At 40.6% G+C, this 26512-nt stretch overlaps 2 protein-coding genes across 5 annotated transcripts; both read left to right on the top strand.

Moving 5' to 3' along the window:
* Positions 1-2839: 2839 nt before the first annotated feature.
* LOC124854438 (leucine-rich repeat extensin-like protein 2) lies at positions 2840-12004 on the top strand. The gene is made up of 4 exons (XM_047341854.1): positions 2840-2897; positions 10416-10562; positions 10656-10774; positions 10940-12004. The coding sequence occupies exons 2-4, from the start codon at positions 10418-10420 to the stop codon at positions 12002-12004; spliced, it is 1329 nt and encodes a 442-aa protein (XP_047197810.1). The 5' UTR covers positions 2840-2897; positions 10416-10417.
* Positions 7118-25696, top strand: LOC118118165 (schwannomin-interacting protein 1). Of its 4 annotated transcripts, none has more exons than XM_035171107.2 (8): positions 7118-7361; positions 14534-14785; positions 18850-18959; positions 22757-22874; positions 22986-23192; positions 23530-23653; positions 24304-24397; positions 24507-25696. In XM_035171107.2, exons 2-8 carry the CDS (start codon positions 14543-14545, stop codon positions 24556-24558), a joined length of 948 nt encoding a protein of 315 aa, XP_035026998.2. In that variant the 5' UTR covers positions 7118-7361; positions 14534-14542; the 3' UTR covers positions 24559-25696. The 4 variants fall into 4 exon arrangements, with proteins under 4 accessions (XP_035026998.2, XP_047197982.1, XP_035027000.1 ...); XM_047342026.1 differs by lacking the exon at positions 7118-7361 and adding an exon at positions 13301-13599 and having other exon boundaries at positions 22802-22874; XM_035171109.2 differs by lacking the exon at positions 7118-7361 and adding an exon at positions 13374-13599.
* The last annotated feature ends 816 nt before the right edge of the window (positions 25697-26512 follow it).

Below are 26512 nucleotides of genomic sequence, written 5' to 3'. Positions count from 1 at the left end.
TTCCACCATACGGCCGCAGTTTTCACTATACGGGCCTTTTTCAGCCATTTCTCAAATTTTCACATCATTGGCCTCTCCTGCCTCTGCCAACCCCAGAGACAACAACTACTCAAAAATGACCTATCAAGCCCACAACTACACAATCTCAGTTTCCCCCCAGTTGCCAAAGTTTCCACCCTACGGGCCTTTTCAGCCATTTCCTCACTATCATTGGCCTCTCCCTGGGCCTCTGCCAACCCCTGCAGAGACCACAACTACCTCGCAAATGACGCATCAGCTTCACAACTACACAATCTCAGCTTCCCCAGTTGCCAAAGTTTCCACCCTACGGGCCTTTTTTCAGCCTTTCTCACTATCATTGACCTTCTCCTGGCCTCTGCCAACCCTGCAGAGACTACTACAACTAAAAAAACGACTAAACTCCCAACTACGCAATATCAGGTGCCAAAGTTTCCACCATACGGGCCCCAATTGCTGCTGTTTCCACCATACGGGCCGCAGATTCCCTATGGGCCATATCCTCCCTATCCTTTTCCTCAGTTTATCCCACCATTTGCCCCAAAATATCCAACCTCTAAGCCAGAGACGACCACTGTGACACCAGAACCGACTAGACAAACGACGGCCACAAAAGGGAAAACTGACTCCAGTGGCGCAATATCCATCAAATGTTAAACTCCAGTTTCCAGTATTGCAATTTCCTTTTCAGTATGCCCCTCCTCCAGGCCTCAATAAAATGGTTTGAATAACACGTGGCTGTCTGTCTTTTGTGTTTGAAATTAAACTTGAGGGGTTGATGTGGAAGGTTTGGTGCTCTTGATTTCAGGTTACTGGTAAAATGACTCCTGCTCACTTTAAGATGGTTTGTCATCAGGTGACTAGAGAGCACTTTGGTTCTGGATCTGTTACGTTCACTGTTCCATAAGACACATCCACATTAATCATCAGACAATATTTTCTTGGTCTCCAGCTTTGTAAATGGTCCATGTTGTCCACATGGTGGCACCATTTCCTGTGCTAGAGGCACCATCTTTTTCAGCTTAAGGTTGTTTTGTATGAATAATAAGCAAATTGCTAAATGACAAGACATAGACCTGTAATTAAAAGTTAGAAATGTAACATTTAAATTTTGATATTTCTAAATGAGAAACTCATACAAGGTGTTGCATCTCAAAAACTCTACTATTTATATTTATTTATTTTTATATTTATTTATATTGTTACTCATCCTTTGGGATCTCGAAGCTGGAGTTCAGTCAATAGACTAAACACATTTCAACTGCTAGTTCTGTATTAACTCATCTTTCTATGATCTAATACCCTTTTGTAGAATTTTCTATAGAAAGTATTTCTGAAACCTTCCATCCTGTGAATGTTAAAAAGAACAAAAGGTAATACTTTTCTGAGTGGTATAGCATTTTTTTGATTATAAAACATCTTAACCAAAGGGGATTGAGTTTTTTTTTTTTTTTTTTTTTCCAAATTGCACATATCACATAGCTCTTAAGGATGGCATTTGCAGATTTTAATTTATCATACATAAAGTGGTGTTTTATTTTTAATGGCCCATTTTTCTTATGTTAAAATCTTTCTGCTATCTTACTTCAAACGCAAATTTAAACTAGCTGAAATGTTAGTGAGAAATGGGCTGTGTCTGTTATTTTCAATTGTAAAACACATCAAACTAATTATGTACTAGAGAGCAAAAATCCCATGAATGTCAATTTGTTAAGCATTTGTAAATGTGTACACCTGGGTGCTGTCAAAATATCTTCTCCACTTATATGTCAAACTTTGTTACTGGTATATTTTTAATTATATAATGGTATATCAAGTTCATGTTATGTGTGTACATTGCCTCTACCTCCATATTTTCAAGACTGAAACATGGTGGTAATCTATTACCTCAGGTCAGTCTGGTGCTTTGCATCATTTCACAGGTTTGAATGACAATTATCCATTTGCCGTTAGTCTCAATAGAAGACTGAGATTAATCTGTAGAAAAAGGTCATATCAAGAAATATGTTATTAAATGCACTGATGCTACATTGGAATTGACTTTTTCTTTTTTTGTCTTTTCCTTCACGATTCATGAATGATTCCCTGAGAAATCAAGGCAAATGTTAAAAAACGCCCTCACTCACAATGTTCAAGACACAAATTAAAAATGAACGGGCTTATTCTTGCCTATGCCCCACACATTCCTGCATGAGATGTTGACATAAATGTATTTTGTATATGAATAAAACCATTAAACCCTTTAACATCTCCTAAACACCTTGGATAATTGATGTAGTAAAACTATCACAATGGGAGTATGAACTCTGTATGCTGATAAAATACTTTTGGCCTGGGAAATTAAAATTCATTTTTTTAAAACAGATCAGACATCATCACGTCTCCTATTTCAAATATGCAGAGCTGACTTTTGACCTGAGGCAGTGTACTAGACATCAGTCCAAACAAGCTCACCTGCTGTGACTTTGACACACCTGTGCAGCTGCAGCTGAAGTCCACCTGATTGTTGATCACAAGGTGCCAAGAAGTCACCAGTATAAAAAAAAAAAAGCAGTTGTTGTTCTACGGTAAAGTGCTGTCCATCTAAACTTTGAGGTGAAGCTCCATTATGGCAGGTGAAGATGGTGGCGCTGCAGGTCACTTCAAACTGTTGCAGTCCTTTGTTCTGTGCACTTTAGCCCCAAGTTTAACTTGTTTTTAGCTTGTGGGGATTGGAGCAGAAATGCTCAACAGGATATAGTTAGTGGCATCAGTGGTGGAGATAAGGACAGGGAGCATTCTCTTTAATGGGAAAGAGCTGAACTCAGTCAGATCTTCCGCTGCTGCCACAAATGACGATGGACTGCCGCATGTTGTTACAGATCAACCAGAAGGCCTAGGTGAGGGTTTTCTTGCGTCTAGTTATTTGCTCATTGATAAAGTTATTACAAAAGTCCATAGAAAAATGCTTGCATTTCTAAAACCCTAAAACTTAAGGGCATTAACTTTGTGTCTGAACTTGAAGGGATGTTTGGCAGTGAGATCAAGAGTTGGAATGAAGTGATGGCCAATGAAGGAGCATGGATGCTTGAACCTTGCTCTGCATTGTGGTCAAACCAAGATGGTGTTCAAAGTCATGGACCTGAGCTGCTGATTTACAACTCGACATTGGTATTGTAAACAAATGCACACTACATAAGGGAAATGGGAGAAATAAAGCTGCAACACCTGACATGGAATTTATTTGTTGTTCCCTCAGGAAATGAATGATCCATTCTCTGACCTACCGCCTGAAAGCTGCGGCCACCGCTGCAGCAGAGCACTTGCCTTGTTTGTTGCTCCTGCGATAGTTGCAATGTGATACAAGAGGTACAGCTCTACCCCCTATTGACTTAACAAATGCAGCTTCATTTTGAGAGTTGTATGGATTTTTTCAAAAGCAAATTGATTTTAGATGAGCTTCTGTAATTGAAATGTACAAATATTGAACAGATCAAGTACATTATAAACCAAATTGCTTGTTTCCCCTTTCAGAATGGAGACTATGTGGTCTCAATGATGTGGCTAGAGGCTGAAGTAAAATTGACCTGCCCCCATTTTGCAAAGTCCTGATGCAACGCCTGCTCAGCATTCCTGGAAACGTCCTGTACCATCGTCCTAAACGACATGTGACTCATCCCATTTCCATCTATGATCCTCTCAGTGCATATCTCTATTGGTACTACTCATATTTGAATCAAGACCAAGCCATGGCACCTACTACAACTACTGCTGAGCCGGACACAACCACAACATCCAAACCGACTACGGAGGAACCTCAACACCCTCCTGTATACCCTCCCTATATGTATTACCCTTACTGGTCCTCTCCTTACTACTATTACTACCCTCACCCTGAGAGTACAGCTGCCACCCCTGCGCCTGCCACCACGGCACCTGCCACCACGGCCGACACGACAATGGCTGAAACGACTCAAAAACCAATGGATCCCCATTACCCAATATATTATCCTTACCATCCTCCAGGACAGCATTTGCCGATATTTCCTGACAACGCTGATATTTACTACCACCCTATCATACAGCATATCTATGGAAGTCATCCATACCATAGCCATCTAATGCAGACAACTACACAGCCTCCTACTTCCTCAACTAACCCAAGTGGCACAACTAACCCAAGTGGCACAACTAACCCAAGTGGCACAACTAACCCAAGTGGCACAACTAACCCAAGTGGCACAACTAACCCAAGTGGGACAAGCCCTACAGCAGCGCCAACAACTGCTTCTACTACAAAAACGACTAAACCATGTTCCAAACCACCAACCAGCAGCGGCAGCTATCCAGGCCAATTAAATCCATTTGTTAGCTACGACGAGAGCCCCTTTGCTCCCGTCATTTCATATGCCTACAATAAGGCTGGCAAACTCCCAGACTACCAAAAATACATGCCTCAAAATATTTACAAATCTGGACCCCAGGCTCGAGCACACTCGGGCTTCGACTGGCGAGCTGTGCCATGGCTTTTCCCCTCAACTGGGAGAGGCATTCCTCAAATTGACTGGGAAAATCTGCAACTTAAATAGTTGTTCAAATGATAAGGCTAACTTAAACATTTGTATGAATTGACTGAGTTGCAGTTTCTCAAACGGTCTCATCTTTCAGGGGCTGCTGTTCTGTCATACTGTGCCTTCAATAAACATGTTTTACTTGAAATTTTGTTTTCATGTCTTCCAGAGTTTCCCTCTTATGGCCCGGTGGTAAAGTTTCTTTAGCATATCCTGGTGGTTGGATAGTGGTAGGACAAGTTATTCTACATTAGGATGTCTCCAAATCTCAAGTAGCTTGGAACTCTTGAAAGGTATTTGACATGTTTTCCACCAGCCTGGAAAACCCATTGATGAGAAAAGGGCTCTATAACAAGTCTACATAACAGGCCCAAATAAGCAATAACCACTCTATACATTTCTATAGTGATTTATGGACTTTGTTGTAAAAATATTTTAAAACAGAATATTGAATTTTACATAAATCAACACAAAAGCTGCCTGGAGATGGATGACTAAAATCACAAAAGGGTTGTTATTTTAACCTGCTAGTAAAGGTATACTAATTTTCAACTTTTCTCTCCCAGCTGTTGTGCCAATGACTTAAATTTCAGAAGCCAAACAAATGTTTGCAATACTTTATACTGTATCCGTTTCAAAATAAAAGCACTACAGCGTTTCTGTTGACTGAATCCATCCATTTGTTTTTAAAACTTTCTTTCTGAAATATTTTCAGGAGATGCATGGCTTCATACTGTATAGTACTGGTATTGAGTATATAGGACTAGTTGTATACAAGGAAATGTATTAGTCACACCAGAAACCTCAAAGGCTGTTAAAAGTTAATCTAAAGAACTTCAGGTGATGGGCAATTTTCTCTCTCTCACGATACGTAACAGGTAAAAAAAACTCTTCTCATTTCTGTCCACTCGTCAAGGATCGATGACACTTCACCTTCTGTTCTGCTTGTAGCACCTACTTGCTAAACCATGCAGGGAGGGGGGGGGATATAAACGCTTTCCTCATCATTTTGCCAAAAAATAGAAAAAAAACACTATTTACACACCCTATGTAAATATATTTTAAAACATTAATAGTGTTCTCTGAGAGCCCTGTCTGTGCTGGGCCCTTGGAATCATTGCCCTGGTGCCCCTGGTTCTACAACAAAATACCATGCGGCACAATTGGCATGGCTAAAGGTTTTTATGCCATTTCGCTCCTTCAAATCTTGTCCCTAAACATGCTTAACTTTAGAATGAAATTCATTGCTGTGTGCACCCACCCCATTCTGTCTGTTCCGATATATTTCCACATGGCGGTATCTCCTCCAGTCACCCCATGGCAAGACACACACAATCAAGGATCTCCACACATCACTGAAACTAAACCACACGTGACAACAGAGGCATGCGATGTTGGTCTATTTGAGAGCAGGGACGCTTGTCGGCATTTAATTTACCACGGCTCTAGAACGTTAGTTGGCCAGAATTAGGGCACTGAGCTCAGGAGTAAAACTATTCTGCAGAGGCATCAGAACAGCAGTTGTCTTCTACAACACTGTTGGGTTTTAATCGCTGCTTGTGCACTTTACTTGAAGCATTTCATGGAATTGTCACATGTCTACAATGTAGGTGAGTGCACAGTACAGCATGTACTATATATGTTTTTTATTTGTATCTTAAAGGTGATGTGAATTGAGGATGGTAACATGGAATTTATGCATTTGTGCCAAATGTTCGGGGAAATTAGTTTTGTCCCATTGAGATGGAATAAAAACAGTGTCTAGAAAAGGATGTTGCAGACAACGAAGGCAAATATGTTGTGGTTTATGAAACCTATATCACACTTGTGACCATATACAACCAACCAGAGGAAGGCACTAACATGCTGAAGAAACTTCTTAAAATAATAGCCTGGGAAAGTAAAGGAATCTTAATTCTAGTTGGTGATTTGAATCTCATTATGTGCCTAAAGATGGATACAGAAAGTAACAGACAACAAAGTGCTTTCCCAGCAGCTAAAGCTAGTAGGATAGATAGGGGTGATAGATAGAAATATGATTGATACAAAGGATTGATGGATAGAAATATGATTGATAAATAGTGTTGCACTCTGATGAGAGAAATTACACATTTTACTCCAATCCACACAACTGCTATTCAAGACTTGACTTCTTTCTGTTCAATAAGGATCTGTTCAGAGCAAAAAGCTGCGAAACTGATCACATCACATTATCTGATCATGCCCCTATAATACTAATGATTGACGTTGATGGGGAAAAGGGAAGATCAGTCTGGAGAATTAATAACTCTATTGAATGACATGAAAAATTTTAGAACATGCTTTAACATGGTTATTCTATTTATTTTATACATGCTATGACAGGAAATGTAAAGACACCATGGAAATCGTAGAGGCCGATACTGCCAGCATTGTAGTGGTCAGTTTCAGGGAGCGATCTGTCCCCCTACTCTGAATATCTTCAGTCTATCTTTGGCAATACTCCGGCCAGAGCACTGAGCCCTTCCCTGAAATGTGACATTTGCCCCACCCTCTCGACAGCTCTCGTCTTCATGGACGACTATGATGTGGACATGGACGAGGAAGAAGAGGGAGACTTATTCATGAGAAAGGCCACAGCAGGCCACTGGTGGGAGGACTGTGGTGGTGATGGCAACTGTGATATACATCACCAGAGAGGGGGGAGAGGCTGCATGGTAAACAGCCGCAGCTGGGCCGAGGAGCTCCAGGATATCTTCACCACAGGCTGTAGACTGTTACAGCGGAGGGCGAAGCAGAATCTCCAGCATCTCTGTGAGTGATTTCTCCTTTTTCTGTTTCCTTTATCCACTTTCATGTGTTATGAGAAATTCCATGACATCTCTTTACCAGAAGAAAACAGGCAAGAACAGGTCCAGGTATCTGAGAATAACAGACATCTAAAAGATTTAGACAGATAGACAGATGGATTCAAATAATCATACAGGACAAGAAAAACCTACAAGAGTTATGGAAGTACAACAGTATGAATCTATGCAGACTGTGCAAATAGCCAATACCATAAGAGGTGGCCAGTGCAAAATGATTGTTAGTAGAAGAATAACAATACTATACATAATGTCAAATAGACATCAAACAAGTTAATGAAACGCATTGTTAATTATTATATAAAAAATACCAAATTTAAGTGGAAAAAAACATGACCTAAAAACAAACGGGGCTAATACAGACAGTAAACAAATCATTTAGATAGAGATAAACTATCTCAAGTCAAAGAGCAAATGCTGATGATACAATGTATGAACATAATATAAGCTGCAGTCCTCTGCTGTGTCTGGCTGTAAGTATAGTATAGTATAGTATAGTATAGTATAGTGTGGTGTAGTGTAGTGTCTCCTAAGCCAGAGACCACCACTGTGACACCAGAACCGACTAGACAAACTACGGCCACAAAAGGGAAAACTGAACCCATACTGACTCCAGTGGCGCAATATCCATCAAATGTTAAACTCCAGTTTCCAGTATTGCAATTTCCTTTTCAGTATGCCCCTCCTCCAGGCCTCAATAAAATGGTTTGAATAACACGTGGCTGTCTGTCTTTAGTGTTTGAAATTCAACTTGAGGGGTTGATGTGGAAGGTTTGGTGCTCTTGATTTCAGGTTACTGGTAAAATGACTCCTGCTCACTTTAAGATGGTTTGTCATCAGGTGACTAGAGAGCACTTTGGTTCTGGATCTGTTACGTTCACTGTTCCATAAGAAACATCCACATTACTCTCATGAGACAGAATTTTCTGGGTCTCCAGCTTTGTAAATGGTCCATGTTGTCCACATGGTGGCACTATTTCCTGTGCTAGAGGCACCATCTTTTTCTGCTTAAGGTTGTTTTGTATGAATAATAAGCAAATTGCTAAATGACAAGACATAGACCTGTAATTAAAAGTTAGAAATGTAACATTTAAATTTTGATATTTCTAAAATGGAGAAACTCATGGGCAGTGTTGCATCTCAAAACTCTGCCATTTATTTATATATATATATATTTTTTTGTTACTCATCCTTTGGGATCCTGAAGCTAGAGTTCAGTCAATAGACTAAACACATTTCCAACTGCCAGTCTGCATTAACTGATCTTTTATGATCTAATACCCTTGTAGAATTTTCTATAGAAAGTATTTCTGAAACCTTCCATCCTGTGAATGTTAAAAAGAACAAAGGTAATACTTTTCTGAGGGTATAGCATTTTTTGATTATAAAACATCTTAACCAAAGGGGATTGAGTTTTTTTTTTTTTTCTTTTTCCAAATTGTACATATCACAGCAGCTCTTAAGGATGGCATTTGTAGATTTAATTATCAGTACATAAAGTGGTGTTTTATTTTAATGGCCCATTTTCTTATGTTAAAATCTTCTTGCTATCTTACCAAACGCAAAACTCCTTAAAACTAGTTGAATGTTAGTGAGAAATGGGCTGTGTCTGTTATTTTCTCAATTGTAAAAACACATCAAACTAATTATGTACTAGAGAGCAAAATCCCATGAATGTCAATTTGTTAAGCATTTGTAAATGTGTACACCTGGGTGCTGTCAAAATATCTTTCTCCACTTATATGTCAAACTTTGTTACTGGTATATTTTTAATTATATAATGGTATATCAAGTTCATGTTATGTGTACAATACCTCTACCTCCATATTTTCAAGACTGGAAATATGGTGAGAACTATTACCTCAGGTCAGTCTGGTGCTTTGCATCATTTCACAGGTTTGAATGACAATTATCCATTTGCCGTTAGTCTCAATAGAAGACTGAGATTAATCTGTAGAAAAAGGTCATATCAAGAAATATGTTATTAAATGCACTGATGCTACATTGGAATTGACTTTTTCTTTTTTTGTCTTTTCCTTCACGATTCATGAATGATTTCCTGAGAAATCAAGGCAAATGTTAAAAAACGCCCTCACTCACAATGTTCAAGACAATAAATTAAAAAAATGAACGGCTTATTCCTTGGCTCATGCCCCACACATTCCTGCATGAGATGTTGACATAAAATGTATTTTGTATATGAATAAAACCATTAAACCCCCTTTAACATCTCCTAAACACCTTGGATAATTGATGTAGTAAAACTATCACAATGAGTATGAACTCTGTATGCTGATAAAATACTTTGCCTGAAATTAAAATTCATTTTTTTTAAAAACATCAGACATCATCACGTCTCCTATTTCAAATATGCAGAGCTGACTTTGACCTGAGGGGGCAGTGTAATTAGACATCAGTCCAAACAAGCTCACCTGCTGTGACTTTGATTAACACCTGTGCAGCTGCAGCTGAAGTCCAATCTGATTGGTTGATCACAAGGTGCCAAGAAGTCACCAGTATAAAAAGCTTCCTGCAGTTGTTTGGTTCTACGGTAAAGTGCTGTCCATCTAAACTTGAGGTGAAGCTCCATTATGGCAGGTGAAGATGGGTGGCGCTGCAGGTCACTTCAAACTGTAGCAGTCCTTTTGCTCCTGTGCACTTTAGCCCCAAGTTTAACTTGTTTTAGCTTGTGGGGATTGAGCAGAAATGCTCAACAGGATAAGGTAGTTAGTGAGGCATCAGTGGTGGAGATAAGGACAGGGAGCATTCTCTTTAATGGGAAAGAGCTGAACTCGGAGTCAGGATCTCCCTCTGCTGCTGCCACAAATGACGATGGACTGCCGCATGTTGTTACAGATCAACCAGAAGGCTCAGGTGAGGTTTTCTTTGTCTAGTTATTTGCTCATTTGATGTGCTGCTTACAAAAGTCCATAGAAAAATGCTTGGTACTCAAAAACCCTAAAAACTTAAGGGCATTAACTTTGTGTCTGAACTTCTGAAGGGATGTTTGCAGAGACATCGCAGCTGAATGAAGTGATGGCCAATGAAGGAGCATGGAAGCGCTTGAACCCTGCTCTGCATTGTGGTCAAACCAAGATGAAGTTCAAAGCCATGGGACCTGGAGCTGCTGATTTACAACTCGACATTGGTATTGTAAACAAATGCACACTCTTCTGCATAAGGGAAATTGTTAAAGCTGTAAATACCTGACATGGAATTCTGGCTCTGCTGTCTCTCATAGGAAATGAACATCCACTTCCTCTGACCCAATTGCCTGAAAGCTGCGGCCACTCGCTGCAGCAGAGCACTTTGGGTCTTGTTTTGGTTGCTCCCTATGATGGCTGCAATGTGATACAAGAGGTACAGCTCTACCCCTATTGACTTAACAAATGCAGCTTCATTTTGAGAGTTGTATTGGATTTTTCAAAAAGTTAAATTGATTTTAGGATGAGCCTGGTAATTGAAATGTACAAATATTGAACAGATCAAGTACATTATAAACCAAATTGCTTGTTTCCCTTTCAGAATGGAGACTATGTGGTCTCAATGATGTGGCTAGAGGCTGAAGTAAAATTGACCTGCCCCATTTTGCAAAGTCCTGATGCAACGCCTGCTCAGCATTCCTGGAAACGTCCTGTACCTCACAGGCCCTCAAGCTTTTATCGTCCTAAACGACATGTGACTCATCCCATTTCCATCTATGATCCTCTCAGTGCATATCTCTATTGGTACTACTCATATTTGAATCAAGACCAAGCCATGGCACCTACTACAACTACTGCTGAGCCGGACACAACCACAACATCCAAACCGACTACGGAGGAACCTCAACACCCTCCTGTATACCCTCCCTATATGTATTACCCTTACTGGTCCTCTCCTTACTACTATTACTACCCTCACCCTGAGAGTACAGCTGCCACCCCTGCGCCTGCCACCACGGCACCTGCCACCACGGCCGACACGACAATGGCTGAAACGACTCAAAAACCAATGGATCCCCATTACCCAATATATTATCCTTACCATCCTCCAGGACAGCATTTGCCGATATTTCCTGACAACGCTGATATTTACTACCACCCTATCATACAGCATATCTATGGAAGTCATCCATACCATAGCCATCTAATGCAGACAACTACACAGCCTCCTACTTCCTCCACTAACCCGTGCACAACTAACCCAAGTGGCACAACTAACCCAAGTGGCACAACTAACCCAAGTGGCACAACTAACCCAAGTGGCACAACTAACCCAAGTGGGACAAGCCCTACAGCAGCGCCAACAACTGCTTCTACTACAAAAACGACTAAACCATGTTCCAAACCACCAACCAGCAGCGGCAGCTATCCAGGCCAATTAAATCCATTTGTTAGCTACGACGAGAGCCCCTTTGCTCCCGTCATTTCATATGCCTACAATAAGGCTGGCAAACTCCCAGACTACCAAAAATACATGCCTCAAAATATTTACAAATCTGGACCCCAGGCTCGAGCACACTCGGGCCTGGCGAGCTGTGCCATGGCTTTTCCCTCAACTGGGAGAGGCATTCCTCAAATTGACTGGGAAAATCTGCAACTTAAATAGTTGTTCAAATGATAAGGCTAACTTAAACATTTGTATGAATTGACTGAGTTGCAGTTTCTCAAACGGTCTCATCTTTCAGGGGCTGCTGTTCTGTCATACTGTGCCTTCAATAAACATGTTTTACTTGAAATTTTGTTTTCATGTCTTCCAGAGTTTCCTCTTATGGCCCGGTGGTAAAGTTTCTTTAGCATATCCTGGTGGTTGGATAGTGGTAGGACAAGTTATTCTACATTAGGATGTCTCCAAATCTCAAGTAGCTTGGAACTCTTGAAAGGTATTTGACATGTTTTCCACCAGCCTGGAAAACCCATTGATGAGAAAAGGGCTCTATAACAAGTCTACATAACAGGCCCAAATAAGCAATAACCACTCTATACATTTCTATAGTGATTTATGGACTTTGTTGTAAAAATATTTTAAAACAGAATATTGAATTTTACATAAATCAACACAAAAGCTGCCTGGAGATGGATGACTAAAATCACAAAAGGGTTGTTATTTTAACCTGCTAGTAAAGGTATACTAATTTTCAACTTTTCTCTCCCAGCTGTTGTGCCAATGACTTAAATTTCAGAAGCCAAACAAATGTTTGCAATACTTTATACTGTATCCGTTTCAAAATAAAAGCACTACAGCGTTTCTGTTGACTGAATCCATCCATTTGTTTTTAAAACTTTCTTTCTGAAATATTTTCAGGAGATGCATGGCTTCATACTGTATAGTACTGGTATTGAGTATATAGGACTAGTTGTATACAAGGAAATGTATTAGTCACACCAGAAACCTCAAAGGCTGTTAAAAGTTAATCTAAAGAACTTCAGGTGATGGGCAATTTTCTCTCTCTCACGATACGTAACAGGTAAAAAAAACTCTTCTCATTTCTGTCCACTCGTCAAGGATCGATGACACTTCACCTTCTGTTCTGCTTGTAGCACCTACTTGCTAAACCATGCAGGGAGGGGGGGGGATATAAACGCTTTCCTCATCATTTTGCCAAAAAATAGAAAAAAAACACTATTTACACACCCTATGTAAATATATTTTAAAACACTAACTAATAGTGTTCTCTGAGAGCCCTGTCTGTGCTGGGCCCTTGGAATCATTGCCCTGGTGCCCCTGGTTCTACAACAAAATACCATGCGGCACAATTGGCATGGCTAAAGGTTTTTATGCCATTTCGCTCCTTCAAATCTTGTCCCTAAACATGCTTAACTTTAGAATGAAATTCATTGCTGTGTGCACCCACCCCATTCTGTCTGTTCCGATATATTTCCACATGGCGGTATCTCCTCCAGTCACCCCATGGCAAGACACACACAATCAAGGATCTCCACACATCACTGAAACTAAACCACACGTGACAACAGAGGCATGCGATGTTGGTCTATTTGAGAGCAGGGACGCTTGTCGGCATTTAATTTACCACGGCTCTAGAACGTTAGTTGGCCAGAATTAGGGCACTGAGCTCAGGAGTAAAACTATTCTGCAGAGGCATCAGAACAGCAGTCGTCTTCTACAACACTGTTGGGTTTTAATCGCTGCTTGTGCACTTTACTTGAAGCATTTCATGGAATTGTCACATGTCTACAACGTAGGTGAGTGCACAATACAGCATGTACTATATATGTTTTTTATTTGTATCTTAAAGGTGATGTGAATTGAGGATGGTAACATGGAATTTATGCATTTGTGCCAAATGTTCGGGGAAATTAGTTTTGTCCCATTGAGATGGAATAAAAACAGTGTCTAGAAAAGGATGTTGCAGACAACGAAGGCAAATATGTTGTGGTTTATGAAACCTATATCACACTTGTGACCATATACAACCAACCAGAGGAAGGCACTAACATGCTGAAGAAACTTCTTAAAATAATAGCCTGGGAAAGTAAAGGAATCTTAATTCTAGTTGGTGATTTGAATCTCATTATGTGCCTAAAGATGGATACAGAAAGTAACAGACAACAAAGTGCTTTCCCAGCAGCTAAAGCTAGTAGGATAGATAGGGGTGATAGATAGAAATATGATTGATACAAAGGATTGATGGATAGAAATATGATTGATAAATAGTGTTGCACTCTGATGAGAGAAATTACACATTTTACTCCAATCCACACAACTGCTATTCAAGACTTGACTTCTTTCTGTTCAATAAGGATCTGTTCAGAGCAAAAAGCTGCGAAACTGATCACATCACATTATCTGATCATGCCCCTATAATACTAATGATTGACGTTGATGGGGAAAAGGGAAGATCAGTCTGGAGAATTAATAACTCTATTGAATGACATGAAAAATTTTAGAACATGCTTTAACATGGTTATTCTATTTATTTTATACATGCTATGACAGGAAATGTAAAGACACCATGGAAATCGTAGAGGCCGATACTGCCAGCATTGTAGTGGTCAGTTTCAGAGAGCGATCTGTCCCCCTACTCTGAATATCTTCAGTCTATCTTTGGCAATACTCCCGGCCAGAGCACTGAGCCCTTCCCTGAAATGTGACATTTGCCCCACCCTCTCGACACAGTTCGTCTTCATGGACGACTATGATGTGGACATGGACGAGGAAGAAGAGGGAGACTTATTCATGAGAAAGGCCACAGCAGGCCACTGGTGGGAGGACTGTGGTGGTGATGGCAACTGTGATATACATCACCAGAGAGGGGGGAGAGGCTGCATGGTAAACAGCCGCAGCTGGGCCGAGGAGCTCCAGGATATCTTTACACCACAGGCTGTAGACTGTTACAGCGGAGGGCGAAGCAGAATCTCCAGCATCTCTGTGAGTGATTTCTCCTTTTTCTGTTTCCTTTATCCACTTTCATGTGTTATGAGAAATTCCATGACATCTCTTTACCAGAAGAAAACAGGCAAGAACAGGTCCAGGTATCTGAGAATAACAGACATCTAAAAGATTTAGACAGATAGACAGATGGATTCAAATAATCATACAGGACAAGAAAAACCTACAAGAGTTATGGAAGTACAACAGTATGAATCTATGCAGACTGTGCAAATAGCCAATACCATAAGAGGTGGCCAGTGCAAAATGATTGTTAGTGGAAGAATAACAATACTATACATAATGTCAAATAGACATCAAACAAGTTAATAAAACGCATTGTTAATTATTATATAAAAAATACCAAATTTAAGTGGAAAAAAACATGACCTAAAAACAAACGGGGCTAATACAGACAGTAAACAAATCATTTAGATAGAGATAAACTATCTCAAGTCAAAGAGCAAATGCTAATGATACAATGTATGAACATAATATAAGCTGCAGTCCTCTGCTGTGTCTGGCTGTAAGTATAGTATAGTATAGTATAGTATAGTGTGGTGTAGTGTAGTGTAGTATAGTGTAGTATAGTATAGTTTGGTTAGGGACTGTGGGATTAGAATGGCCTGCAGAGAATTGTGTGGCGGGGAGAGTCTGTGGATATTTGGCCCCTGATGCTGATGAGGGATGATGGATGATTCAAAATGTGCTGTTTAATAATCCCACTGCTGCATTGTGACACAGCAAAACTAACTGTGTGCATGTGTTTGTGTGTGTAGTGTGTGGGTGTGTGTTTGTGTTTTTGTACGCACGTGTGGGCATGTGCACCCTGCTCTTCCTGGTTTCTCTCATACGGCTCATCACACTTGAATCTGTGATGTAGAATGGGGCTGAGGGAGCCGATTCCTTTAGGAGCCAAAACAAACAAGACAACGTGCAATTAAAAATTCACTGCTCTGCTTTGGGTCGAGACGCAGACGCCATGACGGTGTGTCGCTCCAAAGTGCTGAGATTTATTAGGGGAGGTTTCATTGATCAGCTGTGGCCTCTCTAATTCTTTTGTTTTCCACTGCTGCACACTCATTTATTTATCTGTCACCTCTTATCAGGACTCAGCTAGAAACATCTAGTTGTTGAATTCCTTCCAATAAATGAAAGATAGCAAAGAGAAACCAGGAGAGCGTGAGGAAGATGGAGGAACAGAAAACAGATCAGGAGCCGTGGCAGCACTGAGCAGCTCCATCTCTCCCTGTCCTCCTTCATTTTTCTCTCCTCCTCCGCTTCCGCCTCGTCCTACTCTTTCCTCTCCTGTTCCCACATTACTCCCCCCCCTCCTCTCTCTCATGCCTCTCTCTTCCCTCCCTCCCTCCCTCTCCTGAATGGACCTGCAGTATATGAGAGGGTCTCCTGGGTCTAGCTTCACTGCAGTGTAGAAAAGGGCACGGCGACTGTTTCAGTACGATGCGCTGAAGGATGGTGCACCAGGAGAAACGCGTTTACCAGGTGTGTGGATTTGTTCCTTGTGTATGTGGTTGTGTGCCATTTGAAGGGTGTGGCATATGAAGCAAAATTCACAGGTATACATGATGGGTATCCATCATGGGTGTGCTGCTGGGGATGAATCAGCCATCTGGACAAGTGCATGTGTGATTGTAGAGGGAGTGTGTGTGTTTTCATGTGATATTTATCTGCTTATCACGGTGTTTTTACACCTTTTCTGTAAAATCAGCAATGAATCCATCCCAGTATATGATTGATGTCTATGTGAATCATAACCTGCTTTCTTAAATTTTTCATAGAATTATTCTATAATGTATAGTGAATTATAGTGACAATTCGATGTTTTTTCATTCCATATAGTGGATAAAATAAAGACAGTGTGTGTGAAACTGTGTGTGTGTGAATCTGTGTGTTTGTGTGTGTAGACGGCCGGTAAGGAGGACATTCGGTTGTCTGAGGAGGAGGAGCAGGAGGCACTGCGTTGGCTGGGTCAAGGCGATCAACTATGATTTATGTTCTTACATCACAATATCATATAATGATGAATCACAATAAGGGGTGTGTGTGTGTGTGTGTGTGTGTGTGTGTGTGTGTGTGTGTGTGTGTGTGTCTGTGTGTGTCTGTGTGGTGTGTGTGTGTGTGTGTAGGGCCGGTCTTGAGGTAATTTAGAGAGAGAACCAGGTCACATAAGAGAAACATCTCCATTTTTTGCTGGTGTTATACAATGACTGTTGGTGATGAGGGTGTGTTTCACAGACACACACACGTAGGAAATGTAGGAAATGTTGGCATTTGGCACAATCCCAGAATACAGATATACTTTCCATGGTGCCAGAGTAGAAAATCCTGCTGTGGTGAAACACTTCTTTTTAATTTGACTAAAATACGGTGAGACTTTGAAGATCAAACGGCCCAAAACAATTCTGTAATTCCCGACAGAGACAAACCAGACGGCATCTACAGCTGAGATGAAGGGAAAATGATAGATCGAGGGAAGAATGTAAATTAAAGAAGAGGAGGAGGAAATGTGTCTGGAAACCTCTGGATGCTGAGAACGGACACACCATGCCTGCAGAAAAATATGAGAAGAGGACAGAGGGAGTGTTGTGAAATACAAGAGCAGAATGACATGGCATCTTGAACCAGTTTACTATGGATACAGTAGCTGCTGTCTTCATGATGGATAAGGTAGCGAGGGAGAGAACTAAATCACGGCTTAGAGCAACTAGAGTCCAATGACCTTAAAGATTTGTAGCGGTTAAAAGAAGAGAATTGTTGATTTCGTCACTGTAGACAGAAACAGACTCGTTGAGAATATAAATGGACGAACACTGGAAAACAGGATATCTTTTTTTCTTGTTTAGGTCTGATTGTGTGTGTAAGAGAAAAGCAAAAGCAAAAAATATGCACTATACTGAATCTCCATGTTGAAACATGATGTTACTGGTGCATTTCCATAGTCACCCATTCACTCCTGAGAGCTGTGGTCCTATCCCAGGATGCATCAGGGGTAGGGGACATCTTAGACAGGTTGTCGGCAGGTTAACAGTCTATAACATAGCGAACACAGAATGAACTAGAATGGCACTCAGGACCTACTCCAAGGTCCAATAGCCCTCTAAAATTCAATCAAGCTGATTTCGTCATCAAGGTCCACAAATCATTCACTGGGAAATCAGGGAAAATGTTGAAAACAAGCACACATTTCCTGGATCCGCCCCCTGATACAGTTCCCACCAATATACAGTATAATGGGTTCTTTGCTAACCCATGCGACCTCCTTCCACCAAGTATAATGGCTGTTCAGCAGTTTAAGCAGAATACTAACACCTACAGACAAGCACAAATGGAAACATAGCCTCTTTGTCGGATGCATTAAATGCATAAAAGCTCACATTTGTACCTGCGAGCAAAGGCAGAGTTTCTTTGGGACTGTGGTTAGGAAGTCAGAGCATATGATTTGTCTGATGGGCCTTTTAAATCAACATGTAAATGTCGTCCTTTACTGCCTGTATAACAATGAGAGCCTGGAAATGTGATTTGTTTTTCTGTGTATGGCTGTAAAATGTTACGAACATGATATTTTGGGTTAAGTGATTACTAAGAGGCATAATATAAAAAGAGAAGAAGTCTAAGTGGTGATGTCTGCAGCTTTTCTTTAAGCTTATGGAAGAGTAGAAGAGAAGGCACCTAACCTATTTTAGAATTACCTTAGTGTAGTTAAAATGTGTATATACAGTCATAATGACAGCTGGATTATCTTCATGTGATCGGCAGGAACTTGGTTTGCAGTATCTTTCTATCTACACCTTTCCCTATAGTCCACATTCATTCCTCCTCCATATTGTGTTTTCATTTCATCCTCCTTTCAACCAGATAGTGCTTTTGGTACCATACAAGTATAAATAGCCCCAAATCTAAATATCAATTTACACACTCATCTTGATAATTTCCTCTCACAAGTATGCCCCACTTGATCAATCAAGCAGGGATGGAGGAGCAGTTCAACACTTTGAATAAATCAATATTCTTTGTATTCATGCGTTTTTCTGGGTTTCTCACAGGCCCAGAGAAACGAGAGAGAGTCCATCAGGCAGAAACTTGCCCTTGGCAGTTTCTATGACGACGAGCCTGTCATCTACACCAGCTGCAGCAAGAACGGCCCATCCTCCCGGTAGGTTTGAAAAAAAAGAGTGTGCGTGTGTGTGTGTGTGTGTTCGAGTGTGTTACAGTTTGATCAATAGAGCTTTTTAAAGGTTGACAACTATATTTTCATTTCACATTTTACATTTGACACGGAAGCTCTAGAAATATTTTATTTTAGGAATAACTGCACAAAAACAGTGATATATTCCCTACTTTAATGCATTATTAATTAACAGAATATATTTTTCATTTATTTAAAAGCCCAAGTGTAAAACCTTTGGATTGTGTATGCGTCTTGTATAAGTAGCCTTCTAATTTAGACATTTAATGTAATACTTACTCATCATGGTGACAAACCAATAAATAAGTATTAGTTTAAGCCACCAATGAAAACCATATAACTCCTAATTTGGCAAATTAAATATTTGCAGATAAAGTGAAATATCCCATTTATGAATAAAGGACTGTTTCATTTGAAAATAATGAAAGAGAAACTGAAGAGATAAGTTATTATTTTATTAATCCTAAAGGTAATTGTTCTGCAAAATCTCGCTCGAGAGTTACGACAACAAAGAATAATATCAATAATGAGGAAAGCCTAAATATATAACAACACAATTGAGATAAGTTATAAAAATATAAAAGAATAAACTGGAAATGAGACTAAGAATTAAAAAGTAGTATTAGAAATGATCAAATGAGATGCAAGTATTGCCCATGATAATGAACGCAATAAAGCACATGCCGTTAATATAATACTGTGCGTAAGTAATATTGCACATATAGCACACGATGATGAAGGAGTGATATTGGACATGACAAAGCCGACAACAGGACAGTTTTTCTTTCCTTGTAAAAACTTGGCCTTTCGGAAACACGTTACCTGATCCCTGTCTGACAAATACAAGCAGTTATTTAACAACCATGAGGGGGAGCTGTTCAGTACATCTAAAAACTGATTGAAAATGACCAGAAAACATTGCCTTGTTCACTCAAAGGTCACCAAGACAAATGACAGAGGGTTCTGTGGAAACTGGTTCATGTGCTGATGAGTGAGGTACAGTGAAAAAGGTGGAGTGAAGTAAATACATGGAATTATCTTCCGCTTGTGTCTGTGTAAGAGTTGGGAACCAGTAGCCACTGGAGTGATGGTGCAAAAGTGAAAGTGAAAGGTTTTGTTTACAGTCAGTGAAAGGGCAAATGACGTTGGACTGAACAATCACTGATTTACTCTCCAGCAGCAGAACAAAGACGCATGGAAATAGAATGTGGAAAGGGTGCAGCACAGAGGAGGTGGCACGATGGTTAACCTCACAGTGTGATGAGTCCCTGAGGCAGAAACTAACGTGCCCCGGCCTCATGGATCACAGAGAATAAGAGAAGTGTCTCACGCCAAAATGAAATATTTTCCAATGAAAATGACGTTACAGACTGCAACAAAGAAATAGGCATGCAGTGATGGTGAAATTCTGGGCTGATGTTTAAAACAGTATATGGTTGATACAGATGGTCAATGTATGGCACAATTTTTTCTCCTGTATCTACAATAAAATTGCAACTTAAATAATGTTTAATAAATACTTTTTTTTTCGAAATAATACAATGCATCCTAAAGCTTACATTCCAAAAAGGTACATACATAAATCAGTTGTAGAATCAAAATGTGAAATCAAACTGAAGAAAATCATTTTCACATTAAACAGATATTTCATATTTGTAATTGAGGTTTGTGACGTCCACAGACACACGCATACACACACACACACACACACACACACACACACACACACACACACACACACACACACACACACACACACACACACACACACACACACACACACACACACACACAGTGGAAAGAGTTGCACTACATCAGACACAAGTTGGTTAACCAAAGCCACTACATCAACTACAGGACTCTTTTTCATAACAGCTATATCCTGCAGTGACTCTCTGCTCTGATGGGCCCTCATTGTTCTACACTTGAGGAGTGAACGATGGGCCGTCCCTCCATAGCAGTGGCTTCTATTTGAGGAAGTGCAGATGTGTGTATGTCTGTGAGTGTGTCTCGAATGCTCCTGAAAGAAGAAGTGGGGCCTGATATGAGTCAGATGCTATGATTGGTGGGGATGGGGTCATGTGATCTGCTCTGGAGGTAAGAGTGCACCCTCTGGGATTTAGTTTGGGTTGGAAATTCCAACACCACCGGGTCCAGTTAGGGACATTTTGTGTGTGTTAATGTTCTCATCCTAATAAAGGCTGGAGGGGAAGGTTACTTTGGGTTCTTAGGTTCTTTCAGAGTATCATGATCTGGAACTCAGTGAATTGTGTTTTGAGCTGTTGGAAATGCTGAGGTTGAGGTTTCAATGGCTTCCCTGTAACTGCTGTGACGACCCCGAGGGATGTTTGTCCCTTGAATTGTTTCACTGAAGTGTCCAGTTGCTTTTCTTTTAGCGTGATGAGCTCACAGTAGTGACATGACATCAGGGCCAAAAGTACCCGGACACCTGAACATAGTCAAATGGTCTGTATTTACAAAGCAGCTTTTCTAGTCTTTACAGTACAGTTTTGCCATTCGCCCATTCACACACACATTAATACAGTGCATGTATGTGCAGCACTTTCTCTATCACACATCACTCACATGCTGCCGGTATAGCCGCCAGGGGGAAGGTGGGCTTCAAGGTCTTGCCCCAAGGGCACTTCAGCAAGCAGAATTGAACCACCGAACTTCTGGTTAGTTGACGTCCCACTGTACTCTCTGAACAATCATTGAACAAGTCGTTCCAAAACTACGTCAATTATCTGCTTCTATAACAGCCTCCACGGCTCTTTCCAGCAGATTTTGGAACCTGGCTGCAGGGACACCCATTTATCACTAAGAGCATGAGTGAGGTCGGGCACTTATGTTTGTCAATAAGCCCCAGGGTCACAGTTGATGTTCTAATTCATCCTAAAGATGCTGATGGATGGGGTTGAAGTCAACCCAAGCAACAACACCAACAACTCTGAAGACTTTTCATTATTGACCTCACCAACAGGAAAGGGTCTTTAAACAGCTGTCACCACAAAGTTGAAAGCAAAATATTGTATAATAACATATAACCATATGGTGGAGCAATAGGATTCCCCTTACCTTAGCACACACCAATAAAAGTGTGGCCCAGTGTTTTAAGAGAAAGCTATAATACATTTGCCATCTGTAACGCATCGTTCACATGAGCATCTTAAAGAGGAGATCTTTCTTTTTTAGGAGTATTTAACATGTTTGCAGTAAGTACGTGTCACCTTTCCCCATTGCCAAAACAAAACACAAATATTCCATCTTTGCAACGACAAAACAGTATGTCTCGTCTTGTCTTACTGTACAAACTGACTCGGACAATTTCCTGTGTAACCTGGCTCATGAGGAACAGCAGCAGTACAAAGACCTACAAAACTTTTAGCTTTTTGTGTGGAAATCACAATAAATGAAATGAGTTTGCAATTATTCTGTTAAGAATACCTACAAATGCTTGAATATTTTCCTCAAACATTAGCCGGCTTCTCCACTTTCCACTCCTCTCTTCATGATAAATGACTATGCACAATTTTGTCGGATATCTTTTTCGAAAACATCATCTTCTTGAGGATAAATATAAATACTTAAATTCATACCTGATCTTACATGGTACGGTATCTGTCTTTTGAAATGTTTGTTTTCTGTGTGTGAATAAAATCAATAATTTTCCCAACAGGTTTCATAATGACTAAAGCTTTTTGAGTGTCAGTGACTCAACACCGACATTTCCTCTCTCTCGTGTTCTGTGTGTTTCTCCTCAGGCTGCAGGGCGGGGTTAACCTTCAGGTGTGTTTTGTCAATGACAGCAACAGTGACAAAGACAGCGATGCGGAGGACAGCAGAACAGAGACCAGTCTGGACACGCCGCTGTCACCTGTGGTACGCGTACTGTTTCGGACTCGTCCCACGTACTCTCATTGCTCATGTTATCACCGAGAACCCACATTGGCCGTTACATCATCATATCACTTACACTACTTCCCCTTCCAGAGCAAGCAGAGCTCGTCGTTGTCAGACCGGGACACGGCAGAGGAGGACTCGGACCCATTAGATGACTGCAGCGGGTTCTGGCGGGTGCAGCGGAGACTGCAGGAGGAGGCCAGGGTGGCGTTGGCCCTAGCTCGACCCATGGCCCGCATGCAGGTGGAGGTGGAGAGGCAGATACAGCTGCACAGACGCTCACCTGTGGCTGACATGGTTAGTCAGTTAGAGAGAGAAACACAAATCAGTACAGAATAATACAGTCAACACAACACAATAAATGCATGTTCTCACTAGAAGGTCGGTAATTATTTAAAAGTGGATTTGTGTGTGTGTGTGTGTGTGTGTGACCAAGAGAAACCCCTTGATACTCACACACAAAAGATCAGAAAATCTGATTGTTGATCAACTCAGGATGTTTGCAGACCCAGTCACAAGATCCAGTTGATCAATACTGAATAACACAGTTTTTGTCTTAATTCTGGCTGTGGTGCACGTTAATATAAACAGCATTTTCCTCTCTCTCTGTCTGTTTGTGTGTTTACATATGCAGCTTCCCCATTTGCCTCACATCAGTGAGTGCTTGATGAAGAGGAATTTGAGGCGGGGGGACATGAGGGACATGAGTCTCGGACAGCTGCAAGTCATCACAAATGACCTACACTCACAGATCCAGAGTGAGTAGAACAGGTCATCTGGAAGACGATCGATAAACTCAACAAATCCCCTGTTCTTACAAAATAATTCGACTGTCTTCCCGCTATGTTTGCATATTATTGTGTGCCGGTGAAAACGTATCAGATTTGAAGCAGCAGTTGATAATCAGCAGCAGTTTTAACTTGAGTTTTGCTTCAAAAAACTCTTTAATGTACCCTACTGCTAACAGTTGAGAAAGTATCTTATCCCCTTTTTCTTTTAAGGTTTCTGAGCTTTATGCTCTTTAACTGTCCAGAAACATCAAATGAGGTTTCAGATATTTTAAAGCGTTAAGAATCAATCAGCCTTAAAAACCTGACAAAGGAAAATAAAAAAGTTTGTAGTTTTTCAATGCATTTTCAAAGAGTAGAGTAGAGTAGAACTGTATTGTCCACTAAAGTGGAAAATTGTCTTCGGTTCACCAATTAATGAGCAACAACATGAGGACAGATAAACAAGATAGAAACAATGACAGACACAGAATCATAGAATCATAGAAACAAGCGGCAACAACAGTAAGTTAAACAGGCACAGCTGTGGATTGGATGTCACTTTGAGGAGTTGTAAATACTTATGGTAAATGGAATGAAGGAATAAAAAAAACCAAAAAAACATGTCTGATCTGACACAGGTTTGAATGAAGAGCTGGTGCAGTTGCTGCTAATGAGGGATGAGCTGCATGTGGAGCAGGACGCCATGCTGGTGGACATAGAGGACCTCACCAGGTGAACATCTCCTCTCTCTCCTGCCTGTCAAATTCTAACAAGTAAGCTGTGTTTGGACATTTAGCTGGACGTCCATGTGCTCAAGTCTTATTGTTGTTTTTCGCGACAGGCACGCTCACAGCCACCATCGGCAGCAGGCAGACAAAGCCATCTCTAAATAAACACATGGCCCGGTTCCTCACGTGTCCGTCTGCACGTCATCCAACCCGCATCGCTCCATGGACCGTCACCAGTGTTACTTATGAAACTCCATCTGTGCTGACTGTTTCTGAAGAGCTGATATAATATGTGTTGTCAGGATGTTGTCACAGGCCAGAGGGGGGAGGGGGGCTGCTTTCAGTATGAACACACCTGAGTTTAGGGTTTGTGCAGGCTTCTCACTTCCACCTCGGCATGATTAACCAGAGCATATTTCACAGATGTAGGGGAAACACTTTGACCTCATTCCATCCCCAACACTGATTTACCTCTTTATGACTTTTGCACAGTACACTCATGTACATGTATGTTAGTGCAGTAAGTAGAGGAAACGCCTGCACACTTTATTTCTCACTTCTCTCAGAAAGGATAATGACTTTCAGGGACATGAAGATCAGTTGGACTTTGTATTACCTTTGTCTCTATAGTGATCACAGAGATTTATCCATTCTTGTCAATGTATTCACTTCTTTCTTTCACTAGAAGCACTGTCATCACTTTTTAATTCACTATTAAACATCTATTGTCTGAGCTGTTGCAACAGAAAGGATGAACATTTGCAGCTTGTAGCGTCACCGGTCGTCTAAATGCTTCACAGAAGTTTCTAGCTTTAAATGCTGTGTGCAATAAGAGACACATTAAGAGAAACCTTTTTTGACTTATATTTAAAATGTATATTTGTCAAATTTGGCGATACTTGATACAATCGACAAAATGAAGAGATGTCGGTTAAAAATAATTTGGGTTGAAATGAGGCAGAAGGGAAGACATGTTGACATGAACGACCTCCAAATTGAAAAAATATGCAATGTGATGGTTGTTAAGCTGAATTTACCAATGCGACAAAAGGAAGTTTAAGATCAAATACTAATTATAAATGATAGTCTATATCTATTTTATCTGTTTACAATGTTTATGGACACGCAGTATGTAAATGTCAAAAGACTAAAAGGATGAAGGACAAGCCCTGTGTGTGTTTAGGAGCTTTTTAAGAATGTCAGTTAACACAAACTTTCTTTTTCTTTTGTTTGCTCCATTGATCAATGTACTGTATAATGATTGTATAAAAAGATCCATTAATAAACGCTTCAATGGTGTGAATATTGCTTGAGATTGAATTTGCATTTTACACGTTCCAGCTAAATCTGAACAAGTCTATTTTCCCTCTCAAATCGTGTGCACTCCCAGAGTGAGTCTGCTCTCATTCATGTATTCAGCTTTAGAATCACACCAACGGGTGCGATTTAGTTTCTCTGCGTATTCACACCTCTGTACCTCTGTACACTTATGTAAAAGAGGGGAACAGCTCTGACTGCAGGGACCAAAATAACACTCAGCTACACTCAGCTTCGCTAAATACACACATTGAATTGTTATCCTTGTCTAAATTATTTGGTTCTAAAAAGTAAAAATGGCATTTGTGATCGATGAAGTATAAACTTGAATTCAGGTTTGTATTCAGATTGATGAAGCAAGGCCTTCCCATTAGTGAATAAAAAATGTGCTTCTTACGTGAATATACAATATTACAATGGCACAGATCGCATCAGAGTCCATTTTTATACCTGAATTGAAGTGATTCAGTGTTAAACATCATGAGAGGGAGCAGATGATAAATCTAAGTCACCGTAAATCATGTTAGGGTTGTGTGGAGGTGAGGGGGCTGGGAGAGGATCAATCAGCGCAGGTGAGAGCTGTTAGCTGATTGGTCCTCGTGCTTAAAAGGCAGTGTCTGCTGCCTCAGGAAGGACTTGGAACTCAGAGACTGGAGGACACTGGAGAGACGCCCGGAGAGACGCCCGGAGAGACGCCCGGACTGAGCTTATGGTTGATTTCAGTTTATGTTTGGTGCTTTAATAAAAGATGCTTAAAAGCAACCCGTGTGTCTCTGGCTGTGTGTGGGAGAGCCCCGTGGCA

The sequence above is a fragment of the Hippoglossus stenolepis genome, chromosome 11 (assembly GCF_022539355.2).
Source record: "Hippoglossus stenolepis isolate QCI-W04-F060 chromosome 11, HSTE1.2, whole genome shotgun sequence".
NCBI lineage: Eukaryota > Metazoa > Chordata > Actinopteri > Pleuronectiformes > Pleuronectidae > Hippoglossus > Hippoglossus stenolepis.
The sequence above is the reverse complement of the archived record's forward strand: the minus strand, read 5'-3'. Positions and strand labels throughout refer to the sequence as shown.

Coding starts and splice junctions, on each gene's coding strand:
- LOC124854438 (XM_047341854.1), top strand. CDS start 10,418: ATGTTTGCAGAGACATCGCAGCTGAATGAAGTGATGGCCAATGAAGGA. Junction 10,563..10,655: donor TGATTTACAACTCGACATTG/GTATTGTAAACA, acceptor TGTCTCTCATAG/GAAATGAACATCCACTTCCT. Junction 10,775..10,939: donor GCTGCAATGTGATACAAGAG/GTACAGCTCTAC, acceptor TTTCCCTTTCAG/AATGGAGACTATGTGGTCTC.
- LOC118118165 (XM_035171107.2), top strand. CDS start 14,543: ATGGACGACTATGATGTGGACATGGACGAGGAAGAAGAGGGAGACTTA. Junction 18,960..22,756: donor AAGAACGGCCCATCCTCCCG/GTAGGTTTGAAA, acceptor GTTTCTCCTCAG/GCTGCAGGGCGGGGTTAACC. Junction 22,875..22,985: donor ACACGCCGCTGTCACCTGTG/GTACGCGTACTG, acceptor TTCCCCTTCCAG/AGCAAGCAGAGCTCGTCGTT.